General features: G+C 37.6%; 1 protein-coding gene across 3 annotated transcripts in view; it reads right to left on the reverse strand.

Moving 5' to 3' along the window:
• Positions 1 to 3,220: 3,220 nt before the first annotated feature.
• Positions 3,221 to 26,325, reverse strand: part of ro60 (Ro60, Y RNA binding protein) — a 33,146-nt gene continuing 10,041 nt past the window's right edge. Inside the window, exons 2-10 of one of the 3 annotated variants that reach the window (XM_052011071.1) lie at positions 24,743 to 25,361; positions 17,916 to 18,136; positions 15,734 to 15,880; positions 12,920 to 13,057; positions 12,710 to 12,829; positions 11,968 to 12,081; positions 11,189 to 11,335; positions 8,505 to 8,666; positions 3,221 to 5,068 (exon numbers count right to left, since the gene is read on the reverse strand). In XM_052011071.1, the coding sequence (XP_051867031.1) occupies positions 8,514 to 8,666; positions 11,189 to 11,335; positions 11,968 to 12,081; positions 12,710 to 12,829; positions 12,920 to 13,057; positions 15,734 to 15,880; positions 17,916 to 18,136; positions 24,743 to 25,361 (1,659 nt within the window). In that variant the 3' untranslated portion in view covers positions 3,221 to 5,068; positions 8,505 to 8,513. Of the gene's footprint in view, positions 8,667 to 11,188; positions 11,336 to 11,967; positions 12,082 to 12,709; positions 12,830 to 12,919; positions 13,058 to 15,733; positions 15,881 to 17,915; positions 18,137 to 24,742; positions 25,362 to 26,325 lie in introns of those variants that run through there. The other 2 variants (XM_052011070.1, XM_052011072.1) reach the window with 2 other exon arrangements.

Below are 26,325 nucleotides of genomic sequence, written 5' to 3' on the forward strand. Positions count from 1 at the left end.
CAAATCATATCCTCAGCATGTAATTCCCTTTTGATTTAGGACGGAACATGATGGGAGGGTTTGCAGGTACTTGATGAAGAGAAGTAAAAAAAAAAGTCAAGGTTGTTCTCTGGAGCTTTTTCTTAAATATGTGTTACTATCAATTGTTCATGGCAACTCACACAAATAGGTACCAATCTTTCCTTTACAGATACAGTCATTTCTAAATGCCATTGGGGAGTTCAATGCCTGTGGAATCCAAATAGAATGAACATATCCAGTGGAGGAGTAACGAAACTTGGGCAAGAAAACACTAACAATTGCTTGAACATTACTAACACAAAGTTGATTGAGTGGTATTACCAAATTGAAGGAGGAGGGAGGGAAAGTTTTGTTCTCATCAGCTTCTTGTCAGTTGATTATGGAAAAATGCTTTCTTCAAAATGGGGGACGTGTTCAGCCATCCTTTGGAATCTTTCTCTGACAGCAACACATTGGTGAAGAGGTCACTGCCTAATTCCTGTCTTTTTGATAGCTGCTATGGCTGTTGAAATCAGAGTTATTCAGTTCCTCAACTTACTTTTTGAGAAGTGTTTTTTTTTTGGCTAAAATCAGCACCTCCATTTGAAGCTGAATGAGATCAAAAGTCCAGTAACATTCACTAAAAGTCAATGCTCTCCACAGTGCAGTCTGCTATTACAAGTGGTTCATTATATGAAGGAATACATTACACATCAATATCTGTCCAAAAGCAACAAGGTGGTATAGGACAACGAGAGAAATGTCAGAGCTGAAGCACGTTAGGAATGTGCCTGCTGAATATTTCCCCACAAACAGGAGTGAACAGTTAGTCATTCCCAAACGGCTCTTATATGGTCATTAGTGGCAAATACTAATGGTATTCAATGAGCCTCAAAGGAGGTTGACAGTCAATCCCAGGAGTTACAGGTAACATAGAGAAGCCAGAGAGAAGTCAGGGATAACAGCTTGAAAGGCACAAGTAAACTGAGATCCAGCTTTATTTTGTTTGTTCAGTTTATTGCTTTCACAAGGATTTATTTTATGGCAAATATTTAGTTTACAATATGTCCTTTCATTAAGAACAATTACAGGAACAAGCATTACCATTTAATTTTCTGTCCATCGAAACATTCACTTTAGACTTGATCATGAAAAGAAATGGTTTCCTTAATAAAACCATTACATTAGTACAAGATACAACTCAAACACAGGACTAATACCAGAAAATCCTACTAGTTATTGATGGTCTGTTTTCCAAGCATCTGTCAATGAGTATACAAGTTTCTTTTAAGATTAGCTCTAAACCTATTTTCATACCATTGAAGCACTTTCACGACAAATTTTACTTTGTCCATATCACATTATGCAACTTGATAAGGTTCCAGTTTGTTATTTTTTCTACATGATTTAAGCTTAAAGTTTTCTAATCTTCCATCATTTTCCTTCAGGAAAATGGTTTTGCTTCTCTTTTTTGTCTTCCTAGAAATTGTCTTTGATCCTGACAGGTTCTAATTTCTCAAGATAAGTATAATCATAGTGAAAATTACCAACTCTCCCTCAACTAAGGCAATATTCTTATTCCCAATATCCACAAAATTTCCCCTTGTAACGTTATATCCTGGCAGTTATTCTGATCTGTCCAAATCTTATTTTGTGCACCTTATGCTTGTGATTTAAAAAATTCCTGTATCAGATTCACTGGTTTTGATTCTTGATTCCCAAGCAGGCATTAACAGTTTACAGTGGACTGACAAAATTGACATGTTTAAACAAATTTTTAAATATGTAATATTCAGTCACAAACTTACCCAGAAACCTTGTTCCACAGAACTCCTTCTCCCCATCATCATATTGCATTCAGAGCAAGCTGGAATCTTGTTTTACCTTTCCCACATAAACTGGGGTAAATTAAATGCAAGTTTTGACAGCTCCAGAATTACATTTCAAGATGCCACTAATCATATTTAGAAGAATATGCAAGGACCATCAAACAACTATTAATCCTGGATTAACAGGGGAACAATGCAGAATCATCTTAAGAGTCATAAAGCCCAGAAACAGGCCCTTTGGCCCACAATGTCTGCACCAACCATCATGCACCTGCTTACATTAATCCCACATTACCAAAAATTCCATCCCCCCCCCCCCCCCCAAGATTCTATACACTAGGGGCAATTTAACCAACCATCCAGCACAACATTGGGATGTGGGAGGAGACCAGAGCAGCCAGAGAAAACCCATGCGGTCACAGGGCGAATGTATAAACTCCACACTGGAGGTCAGGATTGAACCCAGTCACTGGAGCTGTGAGGCTGCAGCTCCACTAGCTGCACTAACAAAGCCTCAAAATTCCTCCTCTATGCTTTTTAGCATGTTGCCACTCTGCTCTCCACTACATCATTTCTCTGTGAAAGAAACAGGGCGAAGATTGAGATGGCTGAGTGTGTGTTGCAGAAAGTGAGAAAAGGCAAAATAAAAAGATATTCAAAGAGACTGGAAAAAAATGTGCTAACATGCCAGTTTCATAGAAACGAACTCCCACTATGGCCGCTCATAAGCAGGAGTTAGGAGTTTCCTTTTATATGTGCTCTTGTTTTATGTAAATGCCTTAAATATCAACATTTGTCCCCTTGAACAAGGTATGTGATGCATTTAAAATTACAGTAGAACAAAATAAAGTGGTAACACTTAAAATTTATGTTATTGATCAGCAATGCAAATCACCCAACTCTTTTTCTTCTCCTACACAGGTTCCAAAAGTGTTTATAAATGGGACATGCATTGGTGGTGGGGCAGACACTGTTTTACTCCATTCCAAGGGTAGACTGTTGGACCTGGTGAATGAGTGCAATTCAAACTCTGTCATAGAAGGAGTCTGTACTCTTCTTTGATACCATTCCTTGTTCATCATCGCTTGTGGAATAAACTAGCAAAATTAAAATGCATCCACTTGGACTCAGTGGCAAGATTTGTTCATAAATTATGAAAACAAATAACACCCCTTTTTTTCCCCTCGCCTTAGTATGGAGGACTATCTCACCACCAAAGAGCTTTTAATCTCTCCCTATGACCAGTTTTATGAACTTCTGGATTTAAAAAGTAGTCACAATAAAATTCCAGAACATGGTAAACTGTCTGTGCAACTGCTCAGGCAGTGTTCATGAGGGAGAAAATCAAACATATGAAAGATATTAATTGTCATACTATTAAATATTATTTTAGCACTTTATTTCAACTGGATTAAATATAAAAACAATTGAATGCATATAGTGAATGTAAAGGCAGTTAACAGTAACATTCATATTTCACACAGCATTATGTTTAGTTTGACATGTGATGTTAGTGATTAATCGCCTTTTCAAGTGGCGACATTCAACCCCTACGGAGAGAGCAGCTCTAGAAAGTAGACAACAGTAACCAGTTTTAGATTGCCAATATTACCTTCTAGATAATATTGGGCTCATAAAGATGGATACAAATCCAAAATTTTGAGAAACGTATTTGCATACAACAGCAATAGGTTGATCATGACTTCAATAGCTTTTAACTCAATATGCAGAGTTTCAGTGAAAACTCTTGTCAGTAAAAATGTCTGTTTTAATCAAATTACATGTTACAGATTTTAAAAGTGACAAAATTAATTCTACAATCTATATAAAAAAATCTGTCCTCCAGCATTGTTTGGTACAATAATTTAAATGATTTGTTGGGTCATATTGAGGTACCATTGACTCCACTTTAAGTTGGCTAGAAAGATAAAGGTTACTTTGCCTGGAGACATTAAACATATTAAATTACAGTTTCACAATGTTACATTTTCTAGGCAATGTGAAAGGCATAGTACAATTAACACATTTTATATCAAAAGAATTGGCAAAGACGACAGATGTGTTTAGTGCAGAATAATTAACAACGTGCACTTTATTGTACGTGCGGGATATTAGCTTCCTAGACAGTGGCAAATGTTACATTGTGTTGTTTGGCCATAGCAACCTGAAGAATTTTAATATTTTATTTGTTTCTTTGATCAGCTTTAGAATATTGCCAAGTATAAGATAGAATTTGTATTTCCAATTTTTTTTAGCTGCATTTTAAAAACATAGTTATTCCTCTGTAGTGTAACTTTGTTCAGCAGAAATCAGGCAGCCAATAAAAGATAAATGTGGAATGGAAAATATATAAAACTACAAATTTAAGTGGCACACAGGGATACATGCAAACAAATGCAAGGTAGACAGACAAAAGCAGATGAGTTGGAATGTTCATATAAAATCTGTTGCATATGAAAGCAAATAAATATGAAGTACAAAGAGAAAAATAAAAACTATACTGTGTATCTGTACAAATACAATAGATCACAGACTGCTATAAAGATAGCTGAGCAGCCATTAAAACAGACCAGAGGGAAAAAAAACAATGATTTGTATTGTGTAAAAGTAAATTGTAGTAACAGAGTTCAAGACCAACTTTTGCCACAACCTCAATATTTCCAATTTCAAAAAAATATGCAGTGTCTGTTAAAGCATCATTGGACTTTACTACTATGTTAAAGGTGCAAATAAATGGAAGTTATTCTTTGTGACTGAGTCAAGATTCAAAAGCAGTCTGTAAGTTCTCCAGAAAGCAGCCAAATTCCCAAATGCCTACGTCTTAATTTTGGCTGATGAATGTAAAGATCCTGACTAAAATATCACAGACTTCAAAACATACAAATACCTGAGAGTTTCTATGGAATGCATTATGTACAGACATATACTTTTACATTGGAGTCCACAACAATCAACTTCCAAAACCTACAAAAATTAATGCAAACACAAGCATATTTTTCATATTGATAATGACAGCCCTCTGTTGCTGCACTTCCATTTGTTGTTAATTAACTTTAATTCAATGTCCTTCAGTTTGCAAGTGAAATCCAAGCAATAGCTATTAAATTGTCATTTTGGAAAACTAAAAACCGATGTAGAATTTCAGCAAATTAAGTACCGGTCTTCAGGACCAGGTTCAATCTGATGACCCAAAATGTCAATTCATAAAGTTGACCTCTGTTGGGTTGCTGCATCTGTAACTGAGATAATAAGGGGTCATACTTGAGTTAATTTTCAGATCATCTTCTAAAAACCACCAGTTTAGATATTTGCCTTCAACTTGCATGGAAAATCTTCCATGTCATCTTCCTAATTGTTGGCCTTCAAATAAATGCAAATGCAATTAATGACAAAAGATATAAAATACAGGGAGTGGAAGCACGAACAGACTGTACAGCCCTTCCAGGCTTGCTTTGTTCATGCAACAAGATTATGGATGAACTTTTTAATCATTTACACTTTCCCACCCTATCCCTATATCTGTTGATTCTTTTACTATCTAAAATTTAACCATCTCATTACTGAGTATGCTCATTGACTAGGTACCTAGAACTCCCCTGGAACAGAGAATTCCAAAGATGCCCAATTCTAAATGAAGTCATGCCTCAGTACTAAACAGTTGACCTTTTATCCTGAAACTATGTCCACTGGTTCTCCACTCTCCAAGTGAGGGAAACTATCTCTGCAATTTTAGATACCCCAAGAACCTTGTGTCCTAGTCTTCTACACTCTGGAGTACATGGGCCAGAGTCTCAAATTATCTAAAATTGCCCACTCATTCCAGGAATCAATCTGGTGAACTTTTGGAGCAGCCCTTTTAAGCACCTTTGGAGCAGCTCTTTAAGATTCTTTTGTCAGAGAGACCAAAACCATTCAAAATACACTAGTTATGGTCTCAGTGAAGATCTTTACAATTGTAGCTAGACCTCCTTACCTTTGCACCCCATTTCCCCTGCAACATTTAGTCATTTTTCAAATGTATGAAAAATGCTGTTGAATTCTTCTAATCAATGTCCTAACTTAATAGGCTATACTCCATTTTTCACCTTCTTGCCTAATCATTTCTCTACATTATATACCATCACTGTATCTGCAACCTCCTAAAAGCCTGCCTAAATGCCAAGACAAACTGGAAACAAACACTTGGTCCAAACAGTCAAGCACTGAACTTTGTGGAATCAAAATGGTTACACATTGCCTTTCTGAAAATGATCCATTCATTTCTGCTCCATTTCCCATCTATTAACCAATCTACGATCCATGCCAATACAACATTCTCATCTCGTGAAACAAAATCTTGCGTGCACTTGACTGTCTTTTAAAAATCCATATACATCATATGATTGTTTGTACCTCAAAAATTCCCAGCAGATTTTGGTTTCAACCTACTTTCACTTTCATAGAACCATATTTATATTTTCCATGTGCTCTGTCCCAATATCCCTGATAACAGATTCCATCATTTTCCCTAAATGGATGCAAAACTAACTAGCCCAGTTTCCCTGTTTTTGCATTCCCTGCCTTTCTTGAATAGGTTAAAGTTACTATCTTCCAATTCATAAAAACTATTGTAGAATCTTACATCTTCTGGAAGAACAAAACCAGCACATTTACCATATCTTTAAAAGTCCTTGGATTTAAATTCAAGAGCCAAGGAGTTTGTCAACTTTTGGTCCCCTTAATTTCTGTTAAGGTTTCTATCTAATTAGTTCTACCTAATTTACCTGGACAGTACTTAGCATTACAGGAAATTGAAGCCTCAGTTGTTTCTTTTCCAGGTCTGAACCTATCCTGATCTGATACACATACATTCACGAGAGGAAGTTGCAACAGCACCACTGAGTTTCCACACTCAGTCACCTTCGTTGACTGCAAGAGTGTTACTCAGTAACAGTTGCTATAACTGCTTGTACAATTATCAGATCAGGGCAAGTTTGCTTGTCATGCTCCTGTTCAAACAACTTGCCCAGAAATATTATTACAATATGACTAATGGTCACTTGAGTAAGACATAGGTAGGGGAAATCAGGATTCCAAACAAAAGGAAATAATTTTCGAAGGGAAGATAACGCTAAAGAACAGAGCTATACTTTAACAAGAATCTAAAAAAGAATTGTGTTATCATCAGTATTTTCATGTTTTGGTCAGATTAACTTTTCCACAGTTTACATTAGTTAAAATATGTCAAAATCTTTCCAACCTAATTTTCACTACATGGAACGTTAGCATAGTTTCATCTTTCCTCAGACTAAAGTAAAGACCATTTAGCCCATCGAGTCTATCCCAGCTGTCAGCACAATCACATCAATCCCATTTTCCTGTAACCTGTTCTCTCTCTCACACTCCTTGCTTCTGATCTACATACCTAACATTGCTAATGTAATATTCCATTCTTTAAAAGAAATCACTTTAGTGTTTGGAATTCCCATTCACAGCTAGAGAACATATACTGAACAGTTTACACTATCTTAAACCAGTAAGATAAATTTTCCTGAAAGCAAATGAATTGCACTCAACCAAAAGTTTTTCTTGAAGATTCTTCATAGGGATAATTTAAATATTCTATTGAAATAAATTTTTCAGAAAGAGCACGATTTTGTTTAAAATGCAAAGCTTGGTAAGATTCTGAGCTGTAAAAGATCTTCAGAATCATAAAGGTGTGATCAGATTAGCAAAGTGATCTTCATCACCAATGGTTCGCCTTATATACAGCCTTGCAACCATGTGGTATTGACTCTACACTTCAAACTGATTGGATTAACCATCTGCAGTTTATTTTAACAATTGTTACTTGCAACACAGCTGTAACACCTGCAAAATAGATTTAATCATGAACCTAATCTCAATGAGTTACATTAATCTTCAACACATCTCCAGCATGCTCTTTTCTACATCATGCTTTGATAGGATCAGCAAAAATCTAACACCTATGGTAATTTTTGGTGAATGATAATTGGAATCTAATTTTGTGGAATGTACTATATATGCTGTGTTGAAAAACAACTTTTGTTCTTCTGACAACTGAAAGATTAGAAACTTCCAAAAGTACTGGCAAAGCACAAATCTGCCTTTTGAATTCAACTTTATTCAGCACAATCCACCCACAATAAACTCAGGCTTACTATGTTCCCACTTTCGCTTTCATGTCTACATTATTCCTTTTCAGGTAGATGTTATTGAAAGAATTAGAAAGAGCACAATATGCTAAAAAAGATTTCTCAGAATATTCCTGTAACCTGATACCTCTCAAAAACTTAATCCACCACGATACGAACGTCTTATTTCTTGCCAGCCTGTTCACAACAAAGAAATACAATTAAACAGTGTTCTTCTTGTAAACTCACTGAAAAAAATGTAGAGCACAACTTTGGTTATACCCTAACTCCTCTAGGATGTCTCTAGTTAATGTTACAAATGCCTTGACAGCAGGAAGTCAAAAGCACTCTATAGTTAAAATAATTTGCTGTGGCAGAACAGGCTTAAAGTTCAATTACATATACCGTTTACAATCTTCCGTTAAATCAAACAGGCACACAACTAAGAAACTAGCAACCCATAATGAGAGTCTGCTATTCAGCCATCCTAGAAACCTCGCACATAATTACTCTGTGAACTAGATAATTTAGTGGTGTTTACTTCCAAAATTTAAATCAAATCTAACGCGAAGTTACGAATGACTTCCAGAGCCCCAGCGTCAAAACCACAGACATCCATCATGCCTCTGTCATCTGGGTCAGCAATGGCGAAACTGTTCGAACCCAGTCCACAGACAACCAGTTTGGCTGGAATGCCCATTTTCTGCAACAAAAAAAGGATGATCAACAGATTTCTGGAGGTTGAAGATGTTCCATATTGACTAAGGAACTGCTACTCTTTTTGTTATTTATATTGTAGAACGATTTGGGCAATATTTCTTCAAATAAGCATGAGATACTGCTGCAACAGAATTATTATTTTATTCATATTATTTCTTATTCACAATATAAATACAACCACAATTGGGCACAGTTGTTTTCACGTTATTTCTATACAATTTGGCTTTCTGGCAATTCATGTTCAAATGTCTTTTTAGAAACTTGCCTAAACTTGATGCCTCACACTATTGCCTTATGCCTTTGAAGTAGTATTTATACCATTGCTGAGTATCCCTGCAGGCATCATCTTTTCTCCAAAAGTGGGAAGTGCTTCCTATCCAGGAATGTCTGCATTTGTCATTGATTAGCTCCTTGATCTCCTGGTTTTTGCCACCAACTAGTTCAGTTTCTCCTTGGTACAGAAAGCAAGAACCTCTTCGCAGGCATTACATAGGGTGGACTTCAAGGCTGTCCATACACTGTGGACACTGCAGCGTCAGAATGTTCATTACACATTGTCTAAGGAGAGCTATCTTTGTGGGGTCCTTTAAGAGCTTTGACAATGGAGGAAGTTTTGGAATTCTATACCCAAAAAGGCTGTGAAGGGTCAGTAGTTGAGTTCATTTAAGATAGAAATGGATAGATTTTTGGGTAAGAGATTCAAGAAATATGGGATTAGTGCATGAAAGTGGAACAGAAGTAAAAGATCAACCATGTTCTTCTTGAATGAGATAACAGGCATCAAGGCTGAATGGGCCACTCCCATTTCTCTTTATTATGCTATTTGCTTTAATTATTTGCAGGGAGGCCAAATGTGGGGTGTTAGGGGAGGAAAATTGCTGGAATGTTTTACCTCAGCAACTTTCCTCCCCCATCCCAGCTCCCGAATACACAACCCTCGATTCAGTAATGTTCATTGTTCCAATCCATGGATGTAATTGGCCTGGTTTATGGGGTGTGTTGCAGAAGCAACCCAGTCCATGGACTTAGATTGGGTGGGCAGCAGCATGACTCGAAGGTGCACAAGAGGAGGGACAGGGATTCTGAAAGCAGCTGAGTAGGAAGTCAAGAAGTGTGGATGTGGCCAAATGGAAACTAGAGTCCCTTGGAAGATAGCTGGTTGGAAGCTCTGGCCGCTGTGACAAGGGCTTGATACTGCAGGATCTCCTAAATACTGCAATTTGTATGGAGCCAAAAACATGTTGCTATTTTTTTCTTTGACAATTACAAAATATTTCATTGTACAATTATCCATCTCCAATCCAAACAACATTAACCCCTTTACCACAGTAGTGTTTCCATCTACTAAGCACAAAAGAACCCTTCTCCAAAGGCTTTTGGTCATCTTGAGCTTAATAGACAATGTTGGTAAATGTGAGGTCATCCACTTTGGAAGGAAAAATAGAAGATCAGATTACTATTTAAATGGTGAATGATTGCAGCATGTTGTTGTGCAGAGGGACTTGGGAGTGCTGGTGCATGAATCACAAAAGGTTGGTTTGCAGATGCAACAGGCTATCAAGAAAGCGAATGGAACGTTGACCTTCATTGCTAGAGGGATTAAATTTAAGGGCAGAGAGGTTATGCTGCAACTGTACAGGGTACTGGTGAAGCTGCACCTGGAGTACTGCGTGCAGTTCTGGTCTCCTTACTTGAGAAAAGATATACTGGCTTTGGTGGCGGTGCAGAGGAGTTTCACCAGGTTGATTCCAGAGATTGGGGGGGGGGGGTTGGTGGGAGGTGGTTAGCCTATGAGGAGAGATTGAGTTATCTGGGACAATACTCACTGGAATTCAGAAGAATGAGAGGAGATATTACAGAAACATATGAAACTATGAAAGGGATTGACAAGATAGAGGCAGGAAGGTTGTTTCCACTGGTTGGTGAGACAATAACTAGGGGACATAGCCTCAAGATTCGGTGGAGAAGATTTAGGACGGAGATGAGGAGGAGCTGCTTTTCCCAGAGAGTAGTAAATCTGTGGAATTCTCTGCCCAGGGAAGCAGTAGAGGTTACCTCATTAAATATATTTAAGACACAGTTACATAGATTTTTGCATACTAGGGAAATTAAGGGTTATGGGGAAAAGGCAGGTAGGTGGAGCTGAGCCCACGGCCAGATCAGCCACTATCTTATTGAATAGTGGAGTAGGCTCAACGGGCCAAATAGGCTTGCTCCTATTTCTTATGTTCCAGCCAATCCATGTGCGAAGATTATAACAGTGAAGCGCAATCCTATTTTATACCACTATGCAAGAGGATTACCATTTGATAACTGATGACCACAAATCCATGACAGCCAAACAAAGTTCAAGCTAAGAAGCTGGCACCTTGGCAATTCCACAAAGAGGAATTGAGGCATAGTACTAATAATATTGCAGGTTATAAGAGTTTTAGACTTCTAAAATTTTCCTTAATCTAACTTTACCATCCTTGTATAAATACATATTATTTTGAATTCTCTCACCTTTCTGTATTCTCTTAAAGCTTCTACAGGATGAATGTTTCCATAATAGGTTTCATTATCAGTAAAGACAATGAACACATCTGCAACAGTTTTTGTCTTAATGGCCCATAACATGGGAAGAGCGCAGTCAGTAGAACCAAATGGAACCTGTTGAAAGTGGTCAAATAATCTGCAATGTTATATCAATAAAGAGACTAATATCAGTTTATTTTTATTTTATTACTATTTTCTTGAGGTAACATTAGTGGGAACATTTGAAGATATTAATTAAATGAAAACAGAAATTCAAAGTTATTAGTGGGAGAAAAACACTGCCCTGGATTTCAAGTTTGAAAAGGATTTCTGAGGAATTTCATACAGTAATAACAGACACAGCATGTGTGCAGCATTTGCCAGGATTTCTGCAAAAACATAATTCTTCATCCAATTTTGGCACCCAGCACTCCATCAAAAGGCAGAGGCTGTTTGCAACTGAGCTGAATGAAGGAAAGTAAGGCTTGAACAATTGAAATAGTGGAAATTTGTATATAACAAAGTAATTTTTAACAACTTAATTTTAAGAAAGGGTTAATGTTGATAACCATGATATGTTCCTTAAACAATTTCTGAAATAATCTTTTAAGCATTCTTGTCATTATTAGCATATAAAACTTAGGGAGCAAAAATTACCAAAAGCTACCAACTTTTTTGTACATGCACCAGCGAGCTCTGCATTACTGATAACAAGGAAAAAAAGACAGAAGCTATGAAAACTGATTTTGTTGTTTAAAGAAAATTACCGCATGCATCACAGCTAATACTTCATCCAGTGCCATCTCTGAAGTGATATGTAATGGAACCATTTCATTAGAAAAGGCAACAATTGTAGAATTGGTTTCTGTTTGTGTAACAACCTAAAAAAAAGTAATCAATGTATTAGTGCACATTTCAATGAAATTACCAGAACAGGTAAACAAAACAGTTAAAACAAATGAGAATCTGGCTTTTATAATTAGAGATATAATACATAAAACCCAGAAGATTAGGGTAACGCTAGCCAAACTGGAGTAATGTGTTCAATTTTGTGTACAATACTTCTGGATGTGAAAACATGGAAAGAGTACAGAATAAATGTAACAAAATAGATATAGGGATGATGGAATGCAGTTACTTCAAGTATAGATAGCTATGATTGAACAAGACCACGTAGCTGGTTAAATAACAGAAGCTGAAGAGAATGAATCTGCCACGTCACTATTTCCAGTTTCCTCAAGCTGGCTAAATTGTTGAAGATAAAGAAAATAAAAGTAGTATTTTCTCTTCCAAAAGCATATATAAATTATATTGTGAGGAATTATGTAGGAATGCCCACTGCTGGCCATTTTTAACAAAAATGTTTTTAAACAATACCTTAAGCTTTATTCCAATGCAGGATAAAAATGGAAAGTCTTAATGCAAAGGTTTGTAGTGAAATAATTTCATGAACAGCAACAAAAATCTACAAATCACTAAAGCAAGATTTGGTTTGTGAACGCAGCTTACCATTGACATAACTGCTGCAACACTGTAGGCACAAAGAGCTCTGCATCCTAGAACCTGGCTGCACATTGAAGAGCTTACATCCAAAGCCAATACAAAGTGCTTTCCCGTTGGTTCTATATTCTGTAAAAGCCAAACCAAAATAAATTCAAATAATTACTATTTCACAAAATGTGGCTGATTTAAGGTTAGAATCTGACAATTTATTATTACCTTAAAAGCTTTATAAAATGCCTGATTTAGTGCTACTAAAATTTCTGGATTGGGGATCCACTTTAGTTTTCCCCGGATTCCTTTTCCTGTTTTGTACGTTTCAAGAGCCACCAAAATGTGAAATGGATGGATTCGTGCCTAGAAGTCAAAGGGCAATAGATTATTGACAAGAATATGTCTTTGACAGAATTCAGAACTGTAATTTTTACTTGCCCAATATTCTTCTCTTATCTTTTGTCTTTTCCTGGACTGATTACCACTCATATTGAAGTCTGGTTTTCGAGCTCTACCAGTGCCCAATATTTCAGTCCAGGGACCAGTGTTCATATGTGCACTTCAGCAATGAAAATCAATGGAATATTTGATTACAGACTGAGCTCTAATACGACCCTGATCTAAATTTTCATGCAGCACCAGATTCTCAGCTCAAGTACATTAGTTAATGTGCCAAGATAGAAGATGAGGTGCTGTTCCTTCATCTTATGTTGGACTTTGTTAGAATTGTGTAGAAGGCCAAAGATAGGTGCCTGTGTGGGAACGAATGGAGAAGGACAGATGCCCGGAACCTCAGAACTGACCAGTTCTGATGCAGGCCATCCATCTGCAAACATTAACACAGCTTTTCCCTTTCTACGAATGCTACCTGATCTGCTGAGTATTTCCAGTTTCATCTTATTTCACGTTTGCAGCAACTGCTGTGTTCTGCATCGAAAAGCTCCAGCATTGATGTTTTGTTTTCCTCTAAAATGCTTTCTATATCATCTTTTATTTACACTTCCATGTTATCAAGACAATCTTGATCTTCACACCTTTACAAGTAGTCTCCTTGTAGTCCCCTTCTCTCTTCCTCTCTGCAACATGAAACACACTTGTTCTCTCACTTTTCAAGTTCTGATGAGAGATCATTAACCTGAAACATTAACTCTGCACCTCTCTGCGTAGGTTCTTCCTGACCTACTATTCCCAGCATTTTCTGTTTTTATTTCAATGTTTAAGGAATATTGAAATTAAGGAACAATTAACATTAAGCGAGTTACCCTGATGGTTCAGTGGATGAAACAACCACCTGGCATGGTAGAGTTATACAGATCAGGTTAAATATATCCATGTTTGATACAGAGTCAGGTAATATTTTGACAACTGCCCAGATTGCTGCTGCTTTATGGATGCCAAGGAAGAACGAGATTAAACTCAGTCATGTTGCCTGTAATGATCACGTCAATTTACAGACATTCACTCTGTGTGTTCATGTATGAAGACTGGCCGGAACAGAGCAAACAAGAGGGCTGGCAGCAGCTATAGAACTGTGTTCTAACTGGAGTCACTGCCTTCGGGAAAGGATCATGGGAGGAGGAAAAAAAAACTTGCAAAAGCATTAAAAAAAAATTACAACAGGAGAAGACAAAGAAATAGGGCACTAATTTGCCTTGAAGAAAAAAATGACCAGTGTTATTTAAATTTTAATTTTCTCATGGGTTATGGCAGGGGGGAGGTGGTATTTAAGTCATCTTGAGTATCCCCAGGCTAAAGAATGCAAATGAAATGAATAAATTCATAAAACAGTTCATATTCTTGATTCCAGCATGTGATATGTGCATTAATCCCCATAGCTGACTCTTTTGATTAATGTCTTGCTGAATCAATGAAAAATAGCTATTTGTTGGAATATTTGAGCAATGAAGGCACTAGTTTACAGAACCTCTAAAATGATTCAGTAGTTTCGACAAAAACAGGTGAAAAGAAAATTTCCTAAAACATTAATTCGATTCTAATTCAGCTCTGAAATTTAGATATTGATCTCCAAGATCTGGGTGGGTTAAGAACAAAAACAAATGAGTGTCCATACCGATAAGTACACATTCCCACTGTACAAAACAGCCAACGTTTGCTGGCAAAATGCCAATTTTAGACAATGTCACAAAAGGAGATATGGGAAATGGAAATCTCATATACATTATGAATATTTGAAGGCATATTGAGGAAATATTATGATGGGGTCAAGGAAGCACTTCTTTACAGTGTTGCTACTCACATATACATTCCCAGTTGCCAGCATTAATATCCCCACCTCAACAAGCCAAACATTCATGAAAAGAAATCAAATATATAGCTAAAAAGTTACATTTCTGCTGCAAAGTAGTCTAAAATTTGATGGTTGTTTTACCAAGAACATGATAATTAGACAGTTAATATTGGAACCAGTTGCCAAATTACATTTTCCCAAGACGTTGCCTAAAACATTGATGGGATCAGAAGAATAAAAATTATTTGCAGCTGTACTGCCATTGTTATTACCTGACCTTGGGATATTCCAAAGCACTTTATATCCAAACTCCATTTTGAACTGCTATAATATAGGTAACATGGCAATTTGTTTGCACACAAAAGGACCCACAACAACAATGAGATACTGATCAGATGATCTGTTTTAGTGATGATGATTTATTGAAAAATTTTGGTTACAAATTTGAATATCATATGAACACGCCTAAAAGGGCGTTGGTTTAATAATGCCAACCCACAAACCTACTTTTCAGCTGTTCATTTGAGTAAATGTATACAATAGCAATGTAATTTACTGTGATACTTAGGTACATCCTATGAAGTAAGCATATTGCATGTACTGAGAGCATCAACTGTAAAAGACAGAAATGCATGCATTTCCATACAACAAAGTGGCTTAATCAGAGGAAAATATCACAGAGTAATTTGCTTTGATTAGGAGTTCTTTTATCAGATCTGACTGGAGGCAGATTGAATTGGTCTGACCAATAACATTTGAAAGATAAAATATTTTTAGATATAGAACCATACCTTCTTTAACACAGTCTCATTTTTTAACCTTTCACACAACATGGTAACCTCTTCACTTCCTGGCTTAAGGATGGAATCTGTAGTCATCTTCCCTAAATTTTTGAGAATTGCAATAATAGGCATATCCTTCAGTAATGCCTTCCACACCTAAGAAAATAAAGCAAAAATACTGTTCTGCTAAAAACACAAATCTCCAAATTCATTCAAACACAACAATAATGTAATTACATCTATATTCCAATATTGTACATTACATCTTCAAGTTGTTATACAGTGAATGTATGCACTCAACATAAATGTACCATATTCAGTGATACTATTGCAGCTATAGGGAAATGGGGAGTCAAAGGGGAGAGAAAATGTGGGTGCATTCACTCATTAAATTTTAATGGTTACTCTTTGTTTGTTCTAGGTTCATTTGAAACACAAATCATAAAAACACAGAGGGCTGTAATATTGTTACAGATTTTATCTGGAGAGCAGTTTGCAACCAGGTTAACGGTTACAGGTTTGACACTGATGCTGGAAGCAATTTGTGATGTTGTATTAAGCAAAATGCACAAAATAGAATTCTATCCACCTGATCTCTTGAGATATCCAAAGAAATGACTTACAGAATTCATATATTGGAGAACTTTAAAAAACATGTAAATTATACATTCATTTTCAGATAATAAATATATCCTGTCTTTTTCCCCCCAGTAGCATCTTACCAGCATGGGCCTGGATTGTGCTTATGTGCAAGTAATTACAATTAAGTATAATTCATAACTGACTGATGTTCGAAGTCTACATTCAATAATTGGCCAGCATCATCAATTCTTCTACTGCTCAAGTATTATAATGAATTAAGAGAAGGCAAGAGAAAATGCAAATGAGCAACTTCTCTAAGATACTGTCCTACATGAAAGCAATTAACTCAATTGGGGTGCTTTTTGTACAATAGACAATACGACTTGGAAAGGAAAAAGGATTTGGCTTAAAATTTATTTTAAAAAGTACGGAAAAGGTTTGAAATACCTCTATCCAGTATTCTTCCAGACTCGGACATGACCAAAACATATGAATTAAAGAAGCCTCTCCATCATTGCATTTATCACAATAAGGAGATATATCAGAATAGAAACGCGATAACTTGTCTTTGGACAGGTGAGCTCTATGGACCACTTTAAACTGAAGGAGGGAGTGATGTGCACATAATGATGAAGCATTAACCAGTTTAAAAATTTGATTCCAAGTTTCATCAGAAACTGAAATCTGCAGATCATGTTCCCAAGCATTTTTAATTTTGTCTAAAGGAACCTTATTCATTCCTGATAACCTACCATAAATCTTAGATATTGAACCATCATAAAAAGGCTTCAACTTAAAAATTACATCTAGTATGTCCTTATCAGGACTTACAGGGAAAGTATGTACTTGAGATCGGAGAAAATCTCTAATTTGCAAATATCGAAAAAAGGTATTTCAAACCTTTTCCGTGCTTTTTAACATAAATTTTAAGCCAAATCCTTTAACTATTATTTGGGATTGTTGGAGAAAAAGATATAATTCTGGAGTCTTCCGACTTATACATATTGGCCTTCATTTCTCTTATAGCCAGGAGGGCTGTATTGCTTAAATGGAAGGAAATTACTCCCTCCACTCATGCTCAGCGGTTATGAGATGTTATGTCATACCTAAACTTAGAGAAGACCCGCTGCTCTATTTCTGGATCTATTCTGAACTTTCAAGTATTATGGGGACCTTTTTTGAACTACTTTCAAAACCACTGATTTGGTGCTTAAAGTACAGATATTGGCCAATACTATTATGTCTTTAGGGTTTTTTTTAAATCAAACAGCTTTGGTTTTGGTAATGGGTTAGATTTTTTTTATAATAAAATGATTCCAATTTATTAATACTAATTAGTTATCATTTTTGTTTATTAATATGAAACATTGTGATTTCAAGTGTGATTCAATACAATCTATTTTGTAACATTTTGTTTTTTCCTTTGTTTCATGTACTTTGTATTTTTTATTTGGAATTAATAAAAATATTGAAAAGGAAAGGAAATAGGAATTTCTTATTTGGATTCATATATATTCTACAAATAGATGCTCTACAAATATCAGCTGTATAAAAAATATATTTGGACTTTATTTTTATTCACCAAGAAACAAAGCATTTTTTCACTCACCTCCCGTGACTTCAGGTGATTAGTCAGTAGGTGCTCTCTGACCAGCCTGTACTCCTCAATCAATTGAGCAACCTCCTGTTCATCCTGGGTCATTTTTACCCTCTCTAAAGCTTCGAAGTACTTCAACAATTGCTGAATTCCATCTGAGTTTTCCTTATCCTTATATGCTTCTTCAACTTCTTTCCAACCCTTCATAATATACTTGGTGACCAGAGTGAGATCTAGAAAACAGCATATTGGTTTAAAATGCCATTCTCCACCTTCACTCACAACATTTTTGGATCAATTTAATATGCAGTGAATCTATACCTACTGCAATTCATCGTAAGTTAAAGTTGCTCTGTCTTCTTCAAGTCAAAATTTCACCAAAAAAAAAAGAAAATTGATTCAGCCCAAGATGTTTTTTTAAAATTTGCCTGCATTTTGCAGACAAGTCCATTTATAATTTCACTTTGTTCATTGCATTTCAACTGTATCTTTAAGGTGGCCAACATAACAAATTGAATTGTACACTTAAATACAGTACATACTTAAGTTACTTCTTGAAATGTGGACCCAACCCCAATAACCAAGGACAGAAGACAGCTTATTGAGGATAGAGAGTCAGTCAACAACTGCACACCTCCTCAATCATGATCCGGTCTTTGATTCCATCCTGCACCAAACTATCCGGTCCAGCCTCACTGCTGCCAAGGTGACAAGAAGCCAAAAAGGCCAATTACCAAATGAAAAATAACAAGGCCTTGAGAGCAGATGGTATCACCTCTGAAGATGGAACATCAACAGCAGGCACTGGAGAAACACCGCTAATGCTCTCTCCACAAAATCCTCCAAATCAACTGATAAGATAAGCAAACCAACATCATATCCTCTTCCAGGACAACAGTTCTAGCATTAAAGCCCAAAATACAATCAGTTGGCTCTTATGGGCAGGTCACATTGTTTGCAGACCTGCAATCAAACTCCTGAAAGAGACACTCTACTCCAAGCTCCTTCATGGGAAAAGATTACCAGATTGAAGTGGGAAATGATTGAAGATGTTCTGAAATCTATCTTGCAAGAAGTATAACAACCCAACTCACTCGTAAGAATCCCTAGTGTGTGACCACTCAAAATGGAGAAAGAGGAGCATTTGACGTGGTATTGTAAACCAGATGTCCCTTTGTATGGAGCACAAAGCAGTCCTGCACAATTAGTGGAACCTCTCACTTCCCTAACTACCCATCCTCCCACCTCATCATGCATCTCCTGCCCCACCGGAGGGAGTCTGCAAGTCTCATCATCTCAGAACCCAAAGTAGAGTGGAGAAAGGACCCCAGGGAACTGCCTTGGAAGAGAAGCACAAAAGATTCACTGATCCAAATTAAGGAGATGGCTCTTTCAATTATATTTATTTTATTATTAATTAAATACAATTTAGCTGAAATTACTTTCTGATTAAATTCTCAGAAGACTAGAAACATACTGCTAGCTTCCTACCAAATCATCCAGTTATGCCCACATCTCCTTTTTACTCAGTCAAATGAGGTGATCTTGTCCAGAGACCTTCACAAGAGTACAAAGAACACCAAAGCAATTTCAGTATATAACTCACCACAATTCTTTCTCTCAGCACCAAACCATCCATAGCCAACAGTCAAATAAGAGTAGAGATTCAAAATCATGCACAAATCAGTGAAGCTAAGCATGAAAAGTTTAAATTGTAATTCCACCCCCCCCCCCCACCCCACCAAATTAAGTCACATAGTCAGAAGATAAAACTGAAAAGTTTATGTGACAAGAATTGGGTTAAATTTCCTTCCTGTTGTGAATGCCACTGGGGGTTCTACCAGTGCTAAGTTCCTATGGATTGCCAGTGTAATCCTCAGTGGCAAGGACTTGGGAGATGTAAAATGAGCCCTGTGCGATAACACAGCCGAGAAAAGCAGATAACTAACCCACACCCCAACTCAGTTGACTCCAAAATCTGTCAAAAACTGAATATTCTGATCATGCTCCACCACTGGATTCCATAAGGAGCCCAATGTCAGAATGCAGCTGGGAAAAGGCTTCCAAAGAATAGCCAGCAAATTCACAACAAATGCATTTATGCACACATACGTGGGAATATAAAACTAGGTGGCAATTTCACAGGGGACTGATGACAGTTATGTATGGAACTGCTGGCATTTCACTGCAAATGCCAGGCCATTATAAAAATGGCAAGAAGTTTAAAAGAATGAAGCCTCATCTTTCTCAGGATGATAAATTGATACGATTTAAACATTTCTAACACAATAGAGTATGTAAGTGCAAACCTTACTTTAGTAATTACTACTGACAAGTTGTTCAAATACGAGCCATAGTTGCAAACAGTCCTGCCCTTTTAATTCACTCAGAGTTGCACAGTCAAAAATAACTACGTTTTATTAAGAAAGGTTCTAGTTTTTCCCATGGTCACCTATTGGTGTCATCATTGAAGCATCAAATCAGGAATTTATGAAAGAAGTTTAATTTTATTTACAGCGTAGTAACAGGCCCTTCCGGCCCAACAAGTCCGTGCCGCCCATTTTAAACCCAAATTAACCTACCAGTACGTCTTTGTAATGTGGGAGGAAACCAGAGCACCTGGAGGAAACCCACGCAGACACGGGAAAATGTACAAACTCCTTACAGACAGCAATGGGAATCGAACCCCGATCGCTGGCGCTGTAATAGCGTCACGCTAACCGCTAAGCCACCGTGCTGCCACTGCTACTCCAATAGCAAAAATCAAGCTCTTATAGTTGCAGTTCATGTTTTGTTAGTTTTAAATTCACATATATACACACAAACCAAACATTCTTAAAAGAAAGTGGAACAGAGCCCAGCACCTTTTAAACTATCCACACACCATTTGCTTTTTAGAGCCAAACTACAGCAGATCATTCATAACAGCATCAAGCCTGCTACCCCATTCAATAAGATCCTGGCTGATCTGGCTGTAACCTCAACTCTGCACCCTCCTACCTTTCCTGGAATTTGGAAGGATAATGATCTGGAAAATACCACAAAGTTATAGAATAAAAGGAAAATGACTCCAAAACATTTAAATTTTTTAGAGATTATATTATGGAAAACAACAGAACAAAGGAATAGAAAATGTTATAGATGGGGTCAATTAAAAAACAATCTGCAATCGTCACAGAAATGAGGGAGAAAAGGTACCTGAAACTGACATATTGATTGGTTAAAGAAGATGGTCAAGTTTCAAGTGGTAAGCTTGCATTGATTCAATAGCAACTTCTACTTATTCAGCATGTTTAACATAGGAAAGTGTCTCAAAGCATTTCTTGTGAGCATTATCAAACAAAAAAGGAGATAGCACAGATGACAAAAAACATTTAAGGGACAGATCATAAAAATTGCCTTGAAAAAAAGAGGGGTGAAGGACCAGATGGTTTAAAGATGAATCTCAGAGCACAGGACATTGGCAGCCGAAGGTCTGGCCACCGATGCTGGAGCAATTAAATTCAAGGATGCTCAAGAAGCTACAGTTGGAAGTACAGATGTCGGGGAGAGTAAAAGGCATAGAATGGATTATAGAAATTAAAAGGGAAGAGTCCTCGGAGGAATTTGCAATTGGAGGTAAGAATTTTAAAATTATGTTGTTATCGAAGAGCTGATAAAGCTTGGCAAGTACAGATTAATAAGTAAATGAGCATGGTGCAAATTAGAATAAAAGTCATTCAAAACTCTCCTATCCAAGTTTGTAGAATAAAAGGACGGTCTGACAGGAATAGGGTGGAATTGTTAAGTCTAAGAGGTAACAAAAGGCAGCAATGAGGGATTCAGCAGCAGATGAACTGAGGCAGAAGCAGAGTCATGTGACATTAGGGAGGTGGACATATGTGGTCTTCGCAATTACCTGGGCACGAGATCCAAAAGTAGGCCCAGGATCAAATATGACACCAAGACTGTCAACAGCGTGGTTCAGTTTCAGACAGTGAAAATGAAGTGTGATGGATAGAGGTTAGGAAATGGAACCAGTGACAGAACTTGAGATAAATGGTTATAGTGGAAGAAAATTCATCCTTATCCAATGTTTGGTGTTGATTTGGGAATTTAGATAGGGGAGATGTCAATAAAGCTGGTGGTGATATAAAACTAGATAGCATCTATGTATATGTGAAAACTGATGCCATGTCTTCAGGTGAAGTTGCCAAGCATATAGATGAGAAATAGGAAGTGGTGGGGACAAAATATGCACTGTCACCAGAGTATTGGTGGGGACATGGGAACCAAACATTTCCAGTGACTCTTTGGATGCAATCAGATAGGTAAGAACATCATCAGAGAAGTGCGTTTCCATCCAGCCAATTGACAGTGGAAACAAATCAGTGGAGGGCAATGAGGTCAGAAGTTGCAGGCAAGCTGAGAAGCATAAGGAGAGATAGATAGCTATAGCCACAATCACAGAGGATGTCATTGGTAACTTTGATCAGTATTGTTTTGGAGTTATGCAGGGGCAGAAACCCCATTGATGGTATTTAAACAAGATCCAGGTAAGATGAACATGAATTCAGCTGCTCATGATACATTGAAGAACTGCAGAAAGGAAGAGGAATTAATAGTGTGCAGAAATGCAAGGGTCATGGGTTAGTTTTTATGAGAGGGACAATGATGGCAATTTAGAGAAGAAGGTGGCAGTACCCAAGGAGAAAGAAACATTAACAATGTCAGCCAGCATAGGGGCAGGCAAATCATTAATTTAACAGGAATAGGATTGAGGGAGCAGGAGCTCACGTACAGGACAAAGTTGGTGAGAGCATAAGGGGAAATGTACGAAACTCGAGAAAGCTGCAAATGCAAAATACTGCAGATGCTGGGCAGAAGCTGCGGGAAACATTCAGCAAGTCAGCATCTAAGGAGATAAAAACTGAGTTAAGATTTCAGGTTGATGGTTTGATGAAAGGTCATTGACCTGAAATGTTAACTTTGTTTTTCTTTCCACATTTGCTGCCTGATGTGCTAAATGTTTCCATTATTTCTGTTTTTATACTAGAGAAGGCTGAGAGTTTGGCACTAGTGGTGGAAGGAACATTAAGTTTGTCTCTGTTGGCCAGCAGAAGGAAGGGTAGTGGCAGGGGCAACACATGACATGTTCTTGACATTATTGACAAAATACCTTGTACTCGTTTTTTGAGGTAAAGGTTGAGAAGATTAAAGATAGGATTAAGAAGAATTTCATGATTATTTCCACCATCCAGGACTATCTTGGAATGAAGAGCAATTATGACGAATGGTGCTTTATGTTATTCAGCCAAATCTAATCTAAATATGTCGTAGGTAGGCATGATCCATCAATTGCTTTTAACCACAACTTTAATTCACATTTTAGTATTTTAGAAGAAATAATCATTTTAATGAAAATTTCAATGACATTCATTCCAATCCTCTGGTGATATAAGGAGAGGTAGCACAGCTTAGGATATCACTCCCCAGCGTACAAGTTAGCTAAATTCAACTAAAATGCTGGTTTAGGCAATTCAATTGTCATCAAGTGCCTGTGGAAGGTACATACTATATACAATGCGTGCAAATTTACCACTGATAACTTGCTGCTTTTAGCAAAAAGTTGATGAGTCTGGATAAATGGTAGCTACACAATAATGATAATAATTTTGTGGATGACACCAAAATTGGTGGTATAGTGGACAGAGAAGAAAATTATTTAAGATTTCATTAGGAACTAGATCAACTGGGAAAGTGGGCCAAGGAAATGGCAGATGGAATTTATCTTGGACAAGTGTGAAGTGTTGCATTTTGTTAAGTTAAACCAGGCAGGACTTACACGGTAAATGGAAGGAGAGTTTTGTAGAACAGAGAGACCTAGGGATTTAGGTATATAGTTCCCTGAAAGTGGAGAGACAGGTAGACAAGGTGGTGAAGAAGGCATCAGGCATGGTTGCCTTCATCGGTCAGGGCACTGAGTACAAGAGTAGAGATATCATGTTACAACTGTACAAGATGTTGGTGAGACCATTGTGTGTAGTTCTGGTCGCCTAGCTATAGGAAGGATGTTATTAAGCTGGAAAGGGTGCAGAAAAGATTCACAAGGATGCTACAGGAGTGGAGAACTTGACTTATGAGGCACGGTAGCGTAGCGGTTAGCGTAACACTTTTACAGTGCCAGCGACCCAGGTTCAATTCTGGCCGCTTTCTGTAAGGAGTTTGTACATTCTTCCCGTGTCTGCGTGGGTTTCCCCTGGGTGCTCCGGTTTCCTCCCACATTCCAAAGACGTACGGGTTAGGAAGTTGTGGGCATGCTATGTTGGCACCAGAAGCGTGGCGACACTTGCGGGCTGCCCCCAGAACACTCTACGCAAAAGATGCATTTCACTGTGTGTTTCGATGTACATGTGACTAATAAAGAAATCTTACCTTATAAGGAGAAGCTGGATAGGCTTGGACTATTTTCCCTGGAGAGTAGGAGGCTGAGGCTAAAGTCATAAGGGACATAGATAAGGTGAATGGTCACAGTGTTTTTCCTTAAGGTAGGTGAGTCTAAAACTAGAGGCCATAGATTTAAGGTGAGAGGGGAAAGATTTAAAGGGGACTTCAGGGTCCAGTTTTCACACAGAGGATGGTGGGTGTATCGAACAAGCAGCCAAAAGTGGTAGACGCAGGTACAGTTACGACGTTTAAGAGATATTCGGACAGGTACGTGAATAGGAATGGTTTAGAGGGATATGGGCCAAACACAAGCAAATTGGACTAGCTCAGGTAGGCAACTTGGTCAGCATGGTCGAGTTGGGCCAAAGGGCCTGTTTCTGTGCTGTATATCTCTATGACTCTGTGGTACTGACCTTCATTAGCTGGTTTCAGATGTGACAACCGAAGTAAATCTTTGTGTGACCATCCTGCTCTTCGCTTATATTTTGTAACGGCCATAGCGATAGACATCCCATCTTTACTGTTGTACCAGTTTGCCACTGCTTTCCTCAGGGCTCTTCCCCAGATACCGCATTTCATTCCTCCACTGAGATCCTTTCTAAACTGAATATATGTGAATAGATGGGTTGGAATGCGACAGATTTCAGCCAGAGCTTTGTAGGCAGCTTGCTTTGTAGAAATATCTGAGCATTGTGTGCAAAGAGCCAAAGCGAACAAAGTAGGATCTTGCGTAGCCACTCTTCCCTCAATACCAAATGTCTTTATCTCCTGGACGACTTCAGTCCCTTTACCTTCTTCTATCAATCTCAATATTGCCTGAGCATTTTCTTTTCCAAGCTTTTCCTCATTGGTGGTGTACGTCCCACCCTCAGAACCAAAACAGAGAAACCGACGCAAGCGGGTCATATCAGTCACTTGCCACATACTACCACCTTCCGAGTTCCATACTTGCTGGCCAGTTGATGGCTCCACTTGGTGCAATTCAGATTCGGACGGCACTCCAATAGTTTTAAGTCCATCTGTGAAACAATGCTGAATAGAAAAGATTATTTCATTAATATAAAGTTTGCAATATGATAAAATGATGAAATAACTGAAGTTGCAAATAACAATCTTTGCAGATATACAAGGTTGACCAATCTTTCCTTGTCCTCCTTGCTACAGCATTTGACATTGTTGACTAAACCGTACAATTCCAGTACCTCTTAATTGAATGGGAGAAAATTTGGGTGAGTCCATTCTTACTTATCCAGTTATCACTCGAGAATTACCTGTCTGGCTTCTCTTCCCATTCTATCACAGTTACCTCTTGTGTGCCCCAAAGTCCACTCCTATGTGTTCAACTACATAATGCCTCTGAGCAATAATATGCAAAAATGCCATTCTTGTTTGCAGATGAATGCTGATGACATCCAGTTCTATCTTACCACTACCTCTGCCAACTCATTCACTGTTTCTAAATTGTCAAACTGCTCATCTGTTCTTAGTGAGCAATTTCCTCAAATAAATGTTGGCAAGACTGAAGTTTTCACTCTTGTCTTCACCACAAACATCATCTTGTAGCCTTTGATGTCATTCCCTCCCAAGAAAATGTCTTAAGTTGAAGCAGACTCTCTTGACCTGGGCAAACCCTAAGCTTTGGAACACATATTCTCAGCATCACCAAGACCGCCCATTTCATTTGGCATTGAGGGAGGAGCAGGCACACAAAATCCCACTTTGTCTTAATATCACCTTACTGTCCCTGCCTCTGCTCAACTGCTGCTGAAACCCTCTTCATTTCTTGGTTACTTCTAGATTTGACCATTCCAACATACTCCTGGACAATCCCCTGCCTTTTTACTTTGTAAATTTGACAACAGCCAAAACTCAGCTGCCTGTCCTAATTTACACAAGTGCAGTTTATCCACTGCAACTATGCCAACTGACCTTCTTTTCCTCCTGATTAAGAATTATCTCAGTTTTCTTTCTCAGCCTTGTTTTTTAACCTCTTCTT

This window comes from Pristis pectinata, chromosome 3 (genome assembly GCF_009764475.1).
Source record: "Pristis pectinata isolate sPriPec2 chromosome 3, sPriPec2.1.pri, whole genome shotgun sequence".
NCBI classification, from domain to species: domain Eukaryota; kingdom Metazoa; phylum Chordata; class Chondrichthyes; order Rhinopristiformes; family Pristidae; genus Pristis; species Pristis pectinata.